A 16,995-nucleotide genomic window follows, 5' to 3' on the forward strand; every position below is an offset into this window, starting at 1 on the left:
TATGGTATGGACCGAGAATTCGGGGCTTTAGTTTCGCTCGGAAGAGTTCCATTTGCCGATGTATGGTTGTATCATGCTGTGAAACAACAATGGTCAACACGATAGTCTTAGGGTAGGTAGTTGTCTTCCGTTGAGACCTACTTTGGAGATTCCTTCTCCTCGGAATCCTCCTTCTTCACATTCTTGTTTCGACTCTTGGAAACGTTGTTTACGTTCCATCCTCTAATAGTTGTAGGCCCGGTTCGTGGGGGCGGCTCGTTGGCCCGGTAGTCTTTGATCGCCTCTTTGTGATCATAATGTGCAAGTCTCAATTCTGGGCCGCCGTTGGAAGGCCAAGGGCGGTTGTGAGGAATAGGTGCTGCAGCAATCTTGCGGTATTTTCCAGCGTTGTTGCCATTCGATGATGTAGATCCCCTACCGCGGGGTGTATGAGCGGGTGATGAAGGAGATGTCAAAGGTGGGCCAATGGGTGATGTTGAAGGCGCAGGAACTTCCATCTGCGTCGATAGAGGGGCTAGGTGCGGTTGGCTCTGTAGAGGGGGAGACATTTCAAGAGGATAAGCCGACATATGAGGTATGTGAGGCTGGTTTAGCAACATGCCAGAGCCGGACATAGGTGGGCCTTGCTGAAGAGACATGGGCATTAGAGTCGAGTCATGATGAAAAGTAAGACCCTGGTGAAAGGGTCGCGACGGTGCAGGTGCAAAGAAAGTCCCCGAATTCGAGTGAACTAATCCACGGGGAGAATCGAACTCCTGCTGCCTGAGAGTAGACTGTGTTAAAGGAGGTTGCGTTATGTTCAAACTCTTTCCCAGACCATCCGCTCTGTTAGGCCGTAGGGGAGGTAGAATTGGAGTCTCTCTCACGCTGCTCTGGCTCGAGAATGGCATCCTAGGGGGCGCAGGTTGCTGCGGTAGTTCCATCATTGCGGTAGGAGCTGGTGCGATATGTGCGAAAGCCGAGGCAGGGTTTAGCGCGGTCTGCAAAAATGCATTGGGGAGAGCCGGAGGCTGAGCAGGTGGTCCGAGAAGACGAGGGTCGATCATAGAAGAATCGCTCATGTGTGTAATGTCCGCTTGTTGGCGTTGGTGTAGCTGCTGCTGCTGCTGTTGTTGGTGTTGATGCTGCTGCTGTTGTTGTTGCTGCTGGGACAGCTCCAAGGCAGCGTCAGCAAATATAGAAAGTGCATTGACGTCCCCTTCCGAATAGCGTTCTGGGCGGCTGGGAGCCGGCTCTGTGCTCGTAAAAACGTCTCTCACTGCATCATAAGGGCGAGATGGCCGTATAGTAGGAGACGGTTGAGTAGGCTTGCCAGCATCTAAGATCTCGGCAGCCTGGAGAAGAAGAGACATATTGTCTCTGTAGATAGAGCTATCAGTTTCTACTGACTGGGGGTGCGTTGCTCCTCCCGAAGCAAAGGTGTCATCGGAAGACATAGTCAGTCTCTCACGAACTCTGCGCTCGCGATCTCGCATTTCATCGGTGACGATTTCTTCGGGGTCGACCTCTTCCTTTTGGCAAAAGCTTTGAAGCATTCCTGCCATAGCACCCTTGATTCTGTCCTCCTTTAACATCATGTCCATTTTCATAGGTCGAGTCGATCGGGATGCATGAATGGTAGTATTCTTGTCAGGTACGACAACAACGGGTCGGGTTCCATCGACACGCTCATGGCTATATTCCGACTCGTTGGTAGAGTTGGGGAGGAACATGCCATACTTCGGATGTAATCCGTGCTTCTTTACAACCTCTGGGTCTAGGGTGTCGTCCTTATAGTCTCGGGCGTCGTAGTCCTTGACTGTGTGGTCCCAATGCCAGGTATTGGAGTTGGGCGTGTCGAGGAACATGCCTCTAACCGCGCGGGTGGCCTTCCGGCTTGAGTCGTTGGTGGAATCTCGGAATCCTATTTCCTTGTCGTCGAATTGGAACAAGGGCGGGACAATAAACCTATTGCGTGGACTCTTCGCCCGTTTATTGACGCTGCGAACGCCATACTCGTCAGGATCGCCTGCGCCGGCGGGAAGGTCCGGGAAGTTTTTGCCGGAAACGACAAATTCCTGCTCACTAGGTGGCGTCGGTGTCGCGACATTAGATTCTGGTACACCATCGGGCTGTTGTTCTGAGGCAAGCAGGCCGGCAGTATGCCGAGGCTTTTTGGAATCGGCCTGCCCATCAGGTTGGTCGTCCGCTTTCCGCTTACCAACGGCCTTCCCTTTACGGCCTTTGCCTGAGGTGACAATATCATCCGATTGACCGGTAAATGAGACGTAAGGTATATGGTCAACGTAATGATAAGTCAGGTCAAGCGTCTGGGTGGGCTTGTTAATTCAGTTAGGATTAGAACAGAGATGTGGGCGAAGAGGGAATGATAAATTTACTTACATCAGTTGCTTGGCCTTCACGGTGGAGCTCTGCTAGAATGCTGGCGCGGTTCTCGGCGCCGTCGTAAAGTTCTTCGGTTTGATACTCGAATGAGTTCTAATATGACTGTAAGTAAGAGAATATTGATAAGGGAGCGAGATTGGGGTTGAGAAGTGCATATTGAAGAGGATTAGTACATACTATATATTTCCTCTGGGTATATGTGCGATCAAGCTCGTAGGTGCGTTGCGAAATCATGTCTCTTGTGCGTCGTTCTCGCTCAGCAGTCTCAATAACATGCTGGAGCTGTTGATCTAGCTGTTCTTGAACGGCGTAGTACTCTGCCACGCCCTTATGGCCATCCATGGATTCCGTCAGCTTCTTGAGGGTCTGATCGGCAATCTCCTCGAGAGCCGGCTTGACAGCTAAGGCAACTTGCGAGTAAAGATCTCTTAGTTCCCTCTGGCGTTCATAAGCAGCTTGGACGCGTGGATCGCTGTAAACTTTCTTCTGGCCTCGTCCCTTACCACGACCAGCGCCTTTCTTGGCGGCGGCCTTGCGTCCGGATCGCTTGGTAACACCATTTGTGGGAGGTTTCTTGGTGGTAGTGGTGGTGGTGGTGGTGGTGGCGGCAACAGCAGCTTTACCCTTTGCAGGGCTCGCCGCTACGGACGGGGTGGTTTTGGGAGTGCTACCCATTGTGATAGAAAGTGTAGAAAATGCAGAAAGCGTATGATGACGGTTGGATTAGACGGATTGTGGATTAGAAGGGTGTGAGACGTGTAAGAGTTGAAGGATGCGTGAAATTCGTTAGGGGTTTGAATTACACAGAAATTTAGAAGTAAAAGTAGGCCTGCTTCGCAGATAGAAAAGAAGGATAAAAAAGGAGTGTAGAGGCAAGAGAAAAAAATAAACCTGTTTCCCGTGTTCTGATGTAAAGTTGTAGAGGCTGCAGGTGAATGATTTTTTTTGCCTTGGGAAAGTAGAAAGTAATGGTGTAATATGTTTGCGTGTCAGTGAAATGTGTCGTGTTGATGGTAGGAAAAAAAGAAGGCAGAAAGGTTTAGTTTTGTAGCAGCGTTGACCAAAACAATTAACAGGTACCTAGTTGCGGGTAGTGGAAAAAAAAAAGAAGTAGAGTTAAAGAATCAAGAATAGGATTTGTTGAACCAGCCCATCCGGTATCGAGTTTATTCTCCAAGGTGATGAGGTCGTGGCAATAGGAACAAATCCGAAAAGCTCACTTTCATATCACCATGAGATTTTCTCCCAGCACAATTAAACAGCAAGACACCCTTAGACTTCCCGATGCAGTCAAGTCCCTGCGCTGTCTATTGCGCTTGGCCCTCTGCGGCGAGCTAAATTGATTTTTATTGGTGCGGAGAAACCCCTGACCCGCTTCCGTTTCCGGCTCAGATGAAGTTAGGTACCTACAAATCTACAAAACCAGCCACTTCTATCAGTCTTTTACTTGTTGAGCATATTAATTCTTCATAGCGTTTACCGATAATTATGTTTAAACAGACTTATTTTGAAGCATAGCGGCTTTAAGTTAATATAAGTACGATGCGGCGAATGTGCAGCTAGTAACCTAGTTATCCGTAGGTACTTAGGTACTCCTCCTAAAATGCCGGCTCGTTTTATCTGCCACTTATATTCACCAACCGTGCCCTGTCTTCCTCACCGCCAGCCAGCACAGAAATCTACGTGTATATGATTGATCTATGGGAATATGGCTATAGTGACTAAGCTAGGCAATTCTTTGAGCTACGTTAGGACCTATCTACCGCTCTCTAGAGATTAGATGAGGGTTTATACGCGTACGTACGAATAGTCATTAAGTTAGCATAGCCCTCTCTGAATGAGTAACATGCTAGAAAGTTTGACAAGCCTGACAAGCCTTAGTTAATTAGTTTGCTTCGTTGTGTTTCTACATGTCAGGGCGGCATCCGTGTAAAGGTAAAAAGTAAGATACCAGGTTCCTACGCCAACAACTTAGATCTGAGGACTCTCAGACACGTTCGCTATGGTACCTCTTTGACTCTCTTGGAACTAAAGACAGGCGTGCCGAATCCTGATCTTCCATATACGTATATGGTATATAATGTATAGTTAACCTAAATACTCTAAGGATCGGTTACTGCTAAACTATCAATATCAGATTCAGGGCATCACAACATACTCACCTTAGCAACATCAACAGCGTACACAACACATTGATATACATTGTAAATTAGTAATATGTAACTCAGCATATCGCCTGTGTAGTCTAACCAGTTGATTTTCCATTATAGTCATAATATTGTATCTGATGTAAGGCACTATCATCATTCTTGTTAACCAAACATATACGTCCTCGTATAAGATAAGTAATACCTTAGGTACCTAGGCGCCTTACGCGGACTAAAACGGGAATGGCTCGAATCTGCAGATACCTGAATTAGGCGAATTAGGTACATATGTACGTGTAGCCGTACTGACGTACCTCGCGTACCCAGATATGCCAATAATATGACGTCTCATTGGCCAAAAATAACCCTCATCCACCTTAAATCCCCGGAATTACTATATTAAGACTAGCGGGTCCCATGCTTCGTCCCGCGAGGAACTAGCCGCAGAAGGTGGGATGTGGGATGGATGGCATGCGGTTTATGAGCCACTAATTTTTCTTCCCTTCCTCGGAGCTGGAGCTACACCACTACCGACATCACCGACATCACCGACATCACATCACCTCACCTCACCTCAACCTCAACCTCACCTTAATTTACCTTGCTTTACCTACCTCTTTCCACCCGGCATCCCCCATTCCATTACACGACGAAGCCCGTTTAATCCCCGGTCTCGGCACGTTGCATATGTGCAGCCATTGCGGCAGGCCCGCCTCTGTTGTCCGTAATACACGCGACACTATGCGCTACTAGCAGCTTGCAGCTTGCAGCAGGAGAACATGGGGAAGCGGCGGAAAGCCACGCATAACGCTCGACCGGCGCAGAAGCCCAATGCCGGAAGTCAAAAGCCGCAGGGAGTAGTAGCAAAACCGAAACCTCAAAAGCAGAAGCAGAAGCAACCACAGCCGCAACATGACGAGCCCACGATACCCTTCGCACCCGAAGACAAAATCCTACTCGTCGGCGATGGCGACCTCAGCTTCGCCGCCTCTTTGGTCGAGCACCACTACTGTGCCGACGTTACCGCCACGGTCCTTGAGAAGAACCTCGAGGAGCTGGTAGAAAAGTACCCCCACGTACCAGAGAACATCGCCAAGATCGAGGCCGAAGATAGCAAGGTGCTCTACGGCGTAGACGCCACCAAGATGGCGCTATTCGTAGACAAGAAAGGAAAAGACGGCACGGGAGTCATGGACCGGATTATCTTCAACTTCCCGCACGTCGGCGGGAAGAGCACCGACGTCAATCGGCAAGTCCGGTATAACCAGGAGCTGCTGGTGGAATTCTTCAAGCACGCGATGCCGTCCCTAGCGCCCGGGGGCTCGATCATCGTCACGTTATTCGAGGGCGAGCCGTACACGCTGTGGAACATCCGAGACCTCGCTAGGCACACTGGTCTCCAAGTCGAGCGCAGCTTCAAGTTCCAAGCCAGCGCGTATCCGGGCTATCACCACGCCAGGACGCTCGGCGTGGTGAAGAGCAAAAGCGGAGAGGCCGGCGGCGGGTGGAAGGGCGAAGATCGGCCGGCGAGAAGCTATATCTTCGTTCGGAAAGACGACGAAGCTCGGCCGCGTCCGGGAAGTAGTAAGAAGCGCTCGAGGGCGAGGGATGATGAGTCTTCGGACGATGATTGATGTGCAAATTGCATATATAATACCCCGGTGAATTTCCCTCGATACTTATAGACGAAGATATGACTTTTAGATATAAGGTCCCCACACATTTAATCCTTATTAGCCATATTATCTCCAATTCTACGTCACTTGCGAACTGGCGTATTCTTAGATTACTACAGCTGTGTTTTAGGACAATACAGGTATGTCGAGAATTCGACTTTGAACAAGATTACAATTAACTATAATATTTAAGAGTATCCCGGTATACTGTAGCATCGGTTGCCGTATGTGTTTCAAGACACTGTTTGTCTAGATGTTACTGCAATCTCTCGTATTTAAGCGTTCTTTTGCGGTCCAGCATAGTAGCCGATTTAGAAACTTAACCAGCTCGAATATTCTTAGAAACATCAATGAAGAGTTTATGAGTACCTAATCTATAGATAGATAGTATTCTGCATTTTAGGTACCTTCATTTATTGTAATTATTACACTATATGTGACTGTTGGTGTCTTTAGATAGTCCCTTGGTAGGTTTACGTTACGACTCATGGTAATTCTAACATTAGCTTATTGGTACCTTGATATCAATATCAGCAACATACTTATTTAGCTACATAGGTAGGTAGTCTATTTGTCTGTCTAGGGACTTACGATCTACTTTATATGTACCGTCGAGGTGTCTATTCTAATTAGCACAACTTGGAGTATACCTATCTTGAGTGTATCTTGTAACAGTCTTAGCCCATGGTCACGGCAAGCATCATAGCGTGCCATAACACCAACTGAACATCTCGTATCCCCTCGGATTTATAATATCAAGCCGTAACAGCAAGTGCTTCTTAATAATCCCATCCCACAGCAATAATCATTGTAAAGCCCCTGTCCTGTCAAATAACCAGCGGCGCCAAAAAAAATAAAATAAAAATAAATTACTCTACACCCCAGAGCCAAGCTCCGCCAGACGTATATTAATCCCCGTAGCTCTTATCTAATAACAAGCGGCTGCTAATTCTGACCTATCACGGCGTCCGGGTTATGTCTTGCAGGTTGACGTTTGATATTACCCTATTGGCTGGCTTCCCATTCCGAACCTACTACATGCTATATAGGACTTGTGAAACCCAACCCTCATCGCTCGTGTAGCATTATCCGTGCTGCAATATGTCAAGGCCAAGGCTGTCTAGAAAAGTGTTAGTGTAATGTCTTAATAATGGAAGACTTCAAAGTTGCATTGCACGATGCTGGATCGTGTAGGATATACGAACGTCGAGGTTATACGGTGCTTTATACGAATGCGCTTTTGGAATGGTCCGCGGGGAAATGGTACAATTACCTGGTATTAGCAGGAATGCATGAACTGAATAGACTTAAAAGAGTTTACTGTCTCATGAAAGTCCTGACAATATCTAGGTGTATAGCTACAACTTGCACATTCTCGGATAACTAGTCGTATCTTCAATATTCATTTTGATAGTGTAGTTTTCGTTGCTTTTTGTATTTTCCCGTAAACGTACACTTAGCCATACGTACATATATGCCGTACGCATCATCACTACCCTCCACCATAACCCCCTACGTAACCAAGAACGCCCCGGAAAATCGTACACAGACAAAAACGGCGTTTGCTAACCACCAGAAGCAGAATTCTTAATTCTATACCCCCGGTAACGGAACTGCGCCAGTAAATGCTATAAAAAAAAGGCCAACCAAATCGTAGTTATCCATGTGGCCAGGCGTCGTCAGAATGGAGTATCGAGCCGGGTTAGTATTGGCAAAACCCGTTCTCTCGCTAGAAGTGGAGAAGGAGAGAAAATACAATGTAGATAGCCGCCGTCCAGCAGTAGAACAGAAACAAGAAGCCGTATGGGTATATCATGAAGCAGTATCCGATCCTTCCCGAAGACGTGAAGTGCCTAGAACATACAGGGAAGTTTGTTGATCCCTCGAAGCTTTGAAAAAAGAGCAAAAATGCCTCCCAACCAGAAACCTCCCTCTATAAATCGAAACCACCCGAAAGGGATTGTGACACCGTATGACCATACTGGTCGTCTAATATACTACACTCGTCTTTAACTCCGATTCGAAACCGTGGTTACCGGGGGATGGGCGTCTTTCAGTGGTTCTTGGATATTTCTCGACCTGTCTCTATCCGGGAATATGGGATCAATGCCTCGGTGTGATTCATACGTGTGTGTAGTTCGTGGAGATGGCGGGAAAAGAGGCGGATGTAGGGGCTGAGTTCGAGGTTGTAGGGGAGGTAATCCTTGTGACGAGTCCTGTTGTTGCATATGTGGAGGGAGTGGTGGTGATCGCGAATCCAACGCAAGCGGCCCTCGATCCCGAGGCGACAGGTTAGCTCTCTCCACTTGATCGATCGATTCCGGGAGAGCACGGGGTGTGTCTGTGGTCGAAGCTGGAGAAGTTAATGGGAAGGAGAGATTCGCTTGCTGAGGGCTGTCGACCGCACCGAAGCCTCGCTTCCTCGTCTTTTGATCGTTCAGATTGCTTGAGATCTCATATCCAGGAGAAGAGGCGTATTCGCGTGGAGGCTGAACTGCGATTGGAGCCAAGGGAGCGGGCGTGATTGGCGCGTATTCTGTCAGCCGCGAATAGACTGCACGAGCCTGTGCTTCCTTGTCGGCCTTAGAGGGACGGCCGCGCTTTTTGCCCGTCGAGGTTACAGGTGGACTGATGCTGACGGGTACGGTGGATGGGTAGCCATTTGGAGGGGGCCGCGGCTGAATGATGCGCGCTGAAGCTAAAGGAGGCTCGATAGGGGCCATCATCGCTTGCCTCTTCGCGGGGTGTTCGACCAGATCGCTTAGGGACTTGCGCTTAAAGCTTGTTAAGTTCGGCGGCGGATATTTGGTTTGGAACATATTCTCGACTGCACCAAAGCACTGGTTCATGTTACGGCCTGTTGCTATTAGGGAGGGGTCTCATGGAGGCGGACCCGGAATACATACCACCGGGGAGTTGCATCGACATCCAGTTCGGCTCGACATGGTGAACCTTGATGAAGTCGACAAGGGTGGAGATATCTATGGTGCTGACTTTAATTATTTCACCTAAGACGAACCGCTACAACATGCGGAAATTAGTCAAGTAGCATCAGGGTGGCCAGACGATATTACCTTCTCGTCGTCCGAAAACGTAGTATCCATGGCGAGCGACCAAGTCTGACACCGGCAAAGACGATTTATGGGGGGGAGGGGGAAAGAAGACAAGGAATATGCCAGCAGAGCTGCGAGTAAGTCATTTGAAAGCAAAAATGGTCAAAGATATCACACTTATTAGGAGGCAACTGGTCGTAAGGCAGATGCTGAGGCAGCGTAGTGTATGAATTGCGATAGACGCCTACTGTGCCCGAAGTTCTAGGCCATCAGGTGGCAGTGATGGGCTGGGTAAACTTCAGATAGCAGGGAGGGTGGTGTACGGCGCCGGGATCCCAGGAGGGTAAGGGAGGGCGCGGGAGTATCGCAAGAGGGTAGAGAGACGCGCGCAAAAAAAAGGGAAAAAAAGAGTACGACGCAAGCGCGCGTCTTAGACGAAGAATAGAACCGAGCAGTAAAGCGAGCGTGTCTCGGTTGAGTAAGTTGACTAACCGTTAAGTTGTACAAACGAGGGAGTATGAGCCGTGGTCGTTAAGAATGCGCGGCGATCTCCTAGGTTGCGTTGCGTCTACAAGGGTAGCGCAGTGGAACAGGGTGGTCTTCTGTTAACCAGGGCCTCCTTGGTACTCCGTATTGTACATCTGAGGGCAAAAAGGCAATGATAAATTGTTAAGATGGACTTGGATTTCCCCTAGTCTGCCTTTGTCAAAAAAAGAGTCCCGAGCTTTTTCACGCCATCAAGCGAGCGCCCTCTTCTTGCAGAACCCAACAAGTAATAAAACCAGACCGGGAAAAATCCTTAGCGATGAGGCGCTGGTGCCGAATTTCTTTTCCCTTTCTAATGTCTCTCTCTATTTCTCTGCGTCTGCCACCGGTATATAATTCCAGCCAAGTCTACCCGCTTCGCATGAGTTGCGAACTGCGGCGTTAGATCGACAGTATAGACAAGTGATCGGTATAATTGCTGGCTCTAGAGCTGGCCGTCCCATTACCCCCAGATCTGGGCTCGGAGGCTTTCCTGGCTCACCTTAGCCCATGCAAAAGCAAGAGCACGAGCAGAGAGATGTGAGCTTGCGAGACGCGCAGATTTGGTGTAGTGTTGCCGCTACTAGCCAGCAGGTCATATGCTGAAAATATATGCCATTAGGGAAGTATCGTGCATAACCACTGCAACCATCACGATTTTGGCTCGATAGTTGACTGGACTGTCGATATGCAGCTCTCTCCTTCTTGCAGATGGGCAAATGCATCCATGTCGTTGGCTGTAAGCCAATCCCGCTGACCACTTAGACAAATCGGGTCGCCTGACTAGGCTCTTCTTGCATTGGGCTGGTAAGAATCGAGAAACATTTGAATCTCGTCCTCCCTCATAGAGGTTAATTCCCACACCACCATTATTTGGAGGTCTTCTGCTAGCAATGCAGTGTTCTACACCGCCAAAATGCAAATAGCAAAGAGACCAACGGATTAATGGCGAGAGATGTAATGTGATCGAAAGGACAACGAAATAGCATAAGCCATAAGCACGGAACTGAGAATCCCATTAGCTCCCGTGCAACTAAGGGCGTTTCCTAGGTGGATTTGAATCTCATTGGCCGTTCTTCCCTGCCTCCGCTCGATCGTTTTTGTAGTAGCTCTCGAAGTCATCTCCGCTCTCGGTAGCGAGCTTCGTTGGGGGTTCGCTTGACTGGCCGAGAGTCACTGAAATCTCTCCAATCGCAGCGTTGGGGAAGTACTCCTAGAGCACTCCCACGTTTAGCGACAAGCACAGATCAAGAGTTCGTTAGGTACATATGACGAGCCGCCAGCCGCCAGTCGCGAAGCCGCATAGGGTTTGGGGTTGATCCATCCTGGACTATAAAAGATGCTAAGATGCCAGATGCTAGATGTCAGATGCTAGATGCAATATGCCCTTGAGCATAGATATTTCTCGATCTGAATAATTGAAATGCATCATTTTGCGGAGCTCCACGTTTTACGACCTGGGATTGCGTAGCTCCGGACGCCAGCCCTTTATATATATGTATGCTGCTCCGACACCCATACCGCCTTTTTCCTACCTCAACTTCAGGCTCTGTTCTATGCATAATGAGTTGGCAATTCCTCATAGGGGACCCACCCACTCAGGTATAACCCGTCATTGTTCGCATAGCAAAGATCCTAGACGTTGATCTTGACACGATGCGAGACAGATCGATAAGAGCGATGATATTTTCCTAGCGTCCTGCCTGGATCCATCATATAAGTGTTGAAGGTTATTACGTATGTCAAGGTCGAGGGACACGACAGTTGTCGCTTCGATCCCCTTGTTGCAACCATCACCGCGGCTTCGCGGGCCTTGGTAGTGCTTGTACCACGTTCGTGTCGATTGGTCCGGTTCTAAAGATTTGAATCTAAATAGACCGGACTTGCTGGGCTGGATGCAAGAATGGTGTGGTTCCATGATTCACATCTTGCGCCCTCTTGATCCCCGTAAGTATCCAGACATTTGTTACTCACAGTTCTTAGACGTGGGGGTTGGTGGTGGTGACAACTGGTGGTCGTCTTGGTAGCAATTAGAATAGGGTGCCGAGTATATACAAATAAGTAACGAGAGCAGCACAACATATTCTGCTTCTTTTTTGATATGCAGAATGCAGAATGTTGCTGAAATCTTGGTTGTCTTGGAATACCCTTTCTCTTACTACCACATATGCCTTCAAAGAGCATTTTGCAATACTGCATGTGGTAAGCGTCTACGTAACTGTCATTGGAAACTTTATCTCATATCCTATTCCTAAGGTTATACCTAAGGTAATGACAAGAGCCGTGCTTGAAGTTAAAGTATTGTCCATGCACCGAGATATGGGCTTTTCTCTCCCAGTAACTTGAGTCATTATTAAGGTTTATAGGTACATAATTGCGGAATTGCCTAAGAGGTACACATATACCTAACCTAAAGTTTATTCTACATCATACTGCGACGTTAAATGCATAGCACTAGGGACTAGCACTAGGGACCAACAATTACCTACTTAAGGAGGTAGTGTGAATCGTGATTAGTGCGAAACGGTGGGAAACAGTGGGACGAGGCCGCAAACCGTAGGCGTCGGATAATTGAATTCTGCCCCCGAATTTACAAAGGCTGGCGCGCCACGCTTTCACGTCCACTATTGTACAATACAGTGCAGCGCTTTGCAGGCTGGAGTGGGTGTATTGAGTACTTCCAAGTTCCAACACCCAGCACCTCTCATTTGGCATTTGGGGGAAAGACGCAACCTGCAAGCAACTCTTTTTTTTCGGCGATGACAGCGCCGTCACGATATTTTCATCCTCACAACAACTTCTAGCAACTAACTACCTTGGACACTAAACTACTAAACTTTGTTGCTTCTACTTGTTCGTCGCATTCGCATTGATGTTTATAGCTTTCTTGACAAGAACTTAAATTGGCGAATTATCCGCTTGCAATGTCACAGACGCCGTGCACGAGATAGCACCAACCTTCCGCCCTCTCACCTAAGTTCCGCTCTCATCTTTCGCCCTAATATACTTCTCTCCCTCCTACCTTCTCGCCTTTCTCTACATGTTCGCAAACGAGACATTGGAGTCGCGTAACCTTGGTAGCCTCGACAGCCTATCAGATCCGATCTATCTCTTCCAACCGCGTCTCCAGCCAGCCAATTGCACCATCTCTCAACACAATTCTATTCATCCGCTACCTGGTGCGCTGTGACAATAGAACAGGATAGCCTCCCCTGGCTTTTTCGCCCTTTTTCGCCATCATGGAAGATGAGGAACGTATCAAGGATGGCTTAGAAAGCCTCGTCGTCAACACTGCGCCCGCCTCGCAGCAGCAGCAGATTATCGTGAAGAAGGAGAGCGACAGTACTGCTTCATCGCCAAATGTTAGCAAAGATTCCCAATCAGGCAGCTTATCCCCCGACGATTTGAAAGACCGCAGTGACAGTGCATCTACTCCTGACGGCCATCCGCCCAAGCTTGCTCGCAAACCATCTCGCAAAATGCCGGCTCCATCTGCTCTACTTTTCAATGACCTACCCGACGTTACGTCGGAGTCCTGTAGCCATTTCCAGTTGATCCCAGACTGTTTATACGGCTCTAAATCTCTTGGGTCGACAGATCACGACGCGCTGGATTGTGACTGCAGCGAAGAGTGGCGTACGTATTCGTATTTACATATATCTTAACTCATTGGTAATGTCTACATAGTACAGAGCACTGACAGGGATTATTCAGGGGATGGCATGAACCATGCCTGCGGCGACGATTCAGACTGCATCAATCGAGCCACCAAAATGGAATGTGTTGATGGTGACTGCAACTGTGGCGAAGGGTGCCAGAACCAACGATTCCAGCGCAAACAGTATGCTGACGTCTCAGTAATTCGAACCGACAAGAAAGGCTTTGGTCTCCGAGCAAACGCATCTCTTGAAGCTAACGATTTTATTTTCGAGTACATCGGAGAAGTCATCAACGAGCCGACCTTCCGAAGGCGAATGATCCAATACGACAAGGAAGGCATTCGCCATTTTTACTTTATGTCACTAACCAAAAATGAATTCGTAGATGCGACAAAAAAGGGAAATCTAGGCCGCTTCTGCAACCATTCGTGCAATCCAAACTGCTACGTAGATAAATGGGTTGTTGGTAGCAAACTTCGCATGGGCATATTTGCCTCTAGGAGGATCCAGCCCGGCGAAGAACTCGTTTTCAACTACAATGTGGACAGGTACGGAGCCGACCCTCAACCCTGCTACTGCGGGGAACCCAATTGTATTGGTTTCATCGGTGGCAAGACACAAACTGAGCGGGCAACGAAATTGTCCGACGCGACCATCGAAGCTCTCGGAATTGATGATGCCGATGGCTGGGATACTACGGTCGCGAAGAAGCCCCGCAAGAAGAAGATCACGGAGGACGATGAGGAGTACGTTAATAGCGTACAAGCTCGCGGGCTGGATGAAAAGGATGTCACCAAGGTCATGGCAACGCTCATGCAGTGCAAAGAGAAGTGGATTGCAGTCAAGTTGCTCGAGCGTATCCAACGTTCTGACGATGACCGGGTTCGCAATCGAGTTGTGCAGATGCACGGCTATCAGATTCTCAAGACGGCGCTAAACACATTTATGGACGACAACAACGTGGTCCTTCAGATCCTTGATATCCTCTACAAGTTCCCTCGCCTGACTAAAAATAAGATATCCGACTCCAAGATCGAGTCGACTATTCAACCGCTAACAAACTCGGAGCACGAAGATGTCTCTGCAGAAGCTACGCGACTACTAGACGAATGGAGCAAATTGGAGGTCGCGTACCGGATTCCTCGAAAAAAGCTAGACCCCAATGCCCAATCAGCAGCTAACGCACAGTCTGTCAACTCTTTCGAGGAACGTCGCGCAAATCGACCGGAAGAACCGCTCATCAAGACTGTTTTCACCCTTCCTGAGAATATTCCCAAGGGTCCACGGAGTAATGTTCCCCAACGAAATCCCAACTTTTTTAATAACCAGCGTTTTCGACGTCCTCAGGCCCAGAACCTCCCCCCCGGTTGGTTTACCGCCACCGATAAGCGTGGCAACTTGTACTATTACACCCGGACTGGTGTCACAACATGGCAAAAGCCAACTGCGCCACCCGAGTCAGGCCCCTCGCAGCCCAAGGGACCATCTAAGGCAGCACAAGAGCAGAAGACATTGCAAGACATCATCGATTCTGTCACTAAACCGGAAAATGTGCCCAGGCGATCAGCGTCGCAAACTCCACAGACCAGCACTCCAACCCAAGAGCCCAAGAAGGAGAAGTGGCGTTCTCTACCGATTGAGAAGCAGATGAAGATCTATGAAAATACGGTAAGCACTATGTCGCACAGCAGTGTTGCGTTTTGCATTATTAGATTACTAACTATATCCAGCTTTTTCCTCACGTGAAATCCGTCGTAGACAGATTCCATAAGAAGCTTCCCAAGGATGACCTAAAGAAGTTTAGCAAAGAGATCAATAAGAAGCTCGTTGCATCAGATTATAAAAATAACCGCGTGGATGATCCTACCTCAATTTCTGAAAAACAACAGAGGAAGGTCAAAGAATACGTCAAAGATTTTTTCAACCGCGCAGTTGAGAAGTATAGAGCTCGGGAGCAAAAGAAGACTAAACGAGCTGATGAACACCACGGCTCGCAAGCAAGTCAAGATGCCGATTCTGCCGCGACGCCGATAGCCAAAGATGAAGATATCGTAATGACGGACGACGAGGGAGTGAGCTCGACCCCCGGCAGTCTCGATCGTAAACGAAAACGCGAAGATGACGCGTGCGGCTCACCTAGCTTAACCCCTTCTGAGACCCCTTCGATGAAGCGCGTTAAAGAGGACGAGAGTGACGTCCCAAGCCCACCCCCTCCGCCTCCCCCGCCACTCGACGGTGAAGCTGTGTTGGACGTGGCGAGCGAGTCAGATAAGATGTTTGGAGAACAGGACACTGGCTTGCTAGGGGAGAAGGAGGAAGCACAACGTGTAGCCGCTGAAGTGGAACGACTGAAGCTTCGAGAAGAAGAAGCGGCACTTGAGCGAGAGAACGAGTTTAACATGCTCGCTTTCGAAAGGGAGCAACACGATAAGTTGGTAAATGGCAATAGCCATATCACTCCGGAAGGGCTTCCCCAAGCTCACGAGAACGCAAACGGTGGATTAGACTCAGCTGGTGAAGACGGAGCTGCGATACAGCACAGTGCCAGAAAGCATGAGGTGATGAGTCACTAATGCGCCTACAATTGCATATAGATGCTCGACTTACATTGATGGCCCAGCATGTCTGGGTCGTCCATTCTCAACTTCTAGTCAGCCCTATCGACCAGGGTGTTTGGCGGAGTGGCTATCTGCAGGAAATCCCTCACCCCTTGATATCCCTACCTATATAAGCCTCAACAATCGTGCTAAGCACGACATGTATCACCGACTATTCATGTTTATTACCTCGCAAACTGGTATTCAAATCCAATTCGATTCAAAGGAAGGGCGTCATATATTTGCTTCAAGTTTTTATTTATCATGCTATACAGAGGTGTTTATGATTGCATTTTCCCGGTCAAAAGTACGCGGTTTAGGGGTTCAGGTTTCATCGGTGGCGTTCGGTAAAGGACCAGCTGTATTTGATCGCATTCAACCATCCAACATCGGCAGGTCGCAGAGAAACGCACAAATAAAGGAGTGTTTTAAACTTCGGAGAGGCAGCATACCACGCAGTCGACTAATAGGGGCACAGCCCCGGAGAGCAAAGGAAGGATGAAGCTCAGTCCTCGAGGAGACATCATGTCGTGGATACTTAGGATAACAAGTTGGGGGGGACACGGTACTAATATGCGGACTTCTCAGAGTCTTGGTTCAGCATGGCCACGTTGGGAGCAACAAGTAACGGCGACGGGCGATAGTCGGGCCAGGTCTTTGTGCCATAATAGAGAAGGGAGGCGAAGGCCGGATTTCGTGGTCCAGTATATACCTCCGGTGATCCATACCATCATCCATCCTGTCAATAAAAGGGACACAAAGGGGTTTTCTTCGCGAGAAAGCCTCAGTTCGCAATTTCTTGTGCAAGCAAGCCTTCGACGTATGGACGAGACGAGACTAGTGATTTTTTGTTTTGTTTTTTTTTGTTATGCGTTTATCTAATGTGGCAGGTCTCTACTTTGCTAAATACCTAGGTTACTTACCTATGAATACACGTTGTGCTTTATATCTAG

At 48.5% G+C, this 16,995-nt stretch overlaps 4 protein-coding genes across 4 annotated transcripts; 2 read left to right on the plus strand and 2 right to left on the minus strand.

Moving 5' to 3' along the window:
- Positions 1 to 20: 20 nt before the first annotated feature.
- On the minus strand, positions 21 to 3,257 carry F5Y00DRAFT_111874 (uncharacterized protein). The gene is made up of 3 exons (XM_048003920.1): positions 2,563 to 3,257; positions 2,383 to 2,478; positions 21 to 2,318 (listed from the first exon to the last, which is right to left on the minus strand). Exons 1-3 carry the CDS (start codon positions 3,058 to 3,060, stop codon positions 138 to 140), a joined length of 2,775 nt encoding a protein of 924 aa, XP_047863759.1. The 5' UTR covers positions 3,061 to 3,257; the 3' UTR covers positions 21 to 137.
- Positions 3,258 to 5,050: 1,793 nt separating this feature from the next.
- F5Y00DRAFT_240551 (uncharacterized protein) lies at positions 5,051 to 6,514 on the plus strand. Its single transcript, XM_048008253.1, has one exon. The coding sequence runs from the start codon at positions 5,312 to 5,314 to the stop codon at positions 6,164 to 6,166; it is 855 nt and encodes a 284-aa protein (XP_047863760.1). The 5' UTR covers positions 5,051 to 5,311; the 3' UTR covers positions 6,167 to 6,514.
- A 1,084-nt stretch (positions 6,515 to 7,598) lies between these two features.
- F5Y00DRAFT_240552 (uncharacterized protein) lies at positions 7,599 to 9,305 on the minus strand. The gene is made up of 2 exons (XM_048008254.1): positions 9,283 to 9,305; positions 7,599 to 9,229 (listed from the first exon to the last, which is right to left on the minus strand). Exon 2 carries the CDS (start codon positions 9,055 to 9,057, stop codon positions 8,218 to 8,220), a length of 840 nt encoding a protein of 279 aa, XP_047863761.1. The 5' UTR covers positions 9,058 to 9,229; positions 9,283 to 9,305; the 3' UTR covers positions 7,599 to 8,217.
- A 3,482-nt stretch (positions 9,306 to 12,787) lies between these two features.
- On the plus strand, positions 12,788 to 16,279 carry F5Y00DRAFT_111921 (uncharacterized protein). The gene is made up of 3 exons (XM_048003921.1): positions 12,788 to 13,422; positions 13,501 to 15,113; positions 15,176 to 16,279. Exons 1-3 carry the CDS (start codon positions 13,026 to 13,028, stop codon positions 16,016 to 16,018), a joined length of 2,853 nt encoding a protein of 950 aa, XP_047863762.1. The 5' UTR covers positions 12,788 to 13,025; the 3' UTR covers positions 16,019 to 16,279.
- The last annotated feature ends 716 nt before the right edge of the window (positions 16,280 to 16,995 follow it).

Source organism: Daldinia vernicosa (genome assembly GCF_022497035.1).
Source record: "Daldinia vernicosa strain CBS 139.73 unplaced genomic scaffold F5Y00scaffold_31, whole genome shotgun sequence".
Classification (NCBI taxonomy): domain Eukaryota; kingdom Fungi; phylum Ascomycota; class Sordariomycetes; order Xylariales; family Hypoxylaceae; genus Daldinia; species Daldinia vernicosa.

Bases quoted from the DNA above. Each gene is read 5' to 3' on its own strand.
- F5Y00DRAFT_111874 (XM_048003920.1), bottom strand. From the start codon at position 3,060: ATGGGTAGCACTCCCAAAACCACCCCGTCCGTAGCGGCGAGCCCTGCA. The intron at 2,479-2,562 runs GTATGTACTAAT...CAGTCATATTAG, and splicing joins ATACCCAGAGGAAATATATA to AACTCATTCGAGTATCAAAC. The intron at 2,319-2,382 runs GTAAGTAAATTT...TGAATTAACAAG, and splicing joins GTGAAGGCCAAGCAACTGAT to CCCACCCAGACGCTTGACCT.
- F5Y00DRAFT_240551 (XM_048008253.1), top strand. From the start codon at position 5,312: ATGGGGAAGCGGCGGAAAGCCACGCATAACGCTCGACCGGCGCAGAAG.
- F5Y00DRAFT_240552 (XM_048008254.1), bottom strand. From the start codon at position 9,057: ATGAACCAGTGCTTTGGTGCAGTCGAGAATATGTTCCAAACCAAATAT.
- F5Y00DRAFT_111921 (XM_048003921.1), top strand. From the start codon at position 13,026: ATGGAAGATGAGGAACGTATCAAGGATGGCTTAGAAAGCCTCGTCGTC. The intron at 13,423-13,500 runs GTACGTATTCGT...GGGATTATTCAG, and splicing joins TGACTGCAGCGAAGAGTGGC to GGGATGGCATGAACCATGCC. The intron at 15,114-15,175 runs GTAAGCACTATG...AACTATATCCAG, and splicing joins TGAAGATCTATGAAAATACG to CTTTTTCCTCACGTGAAATC.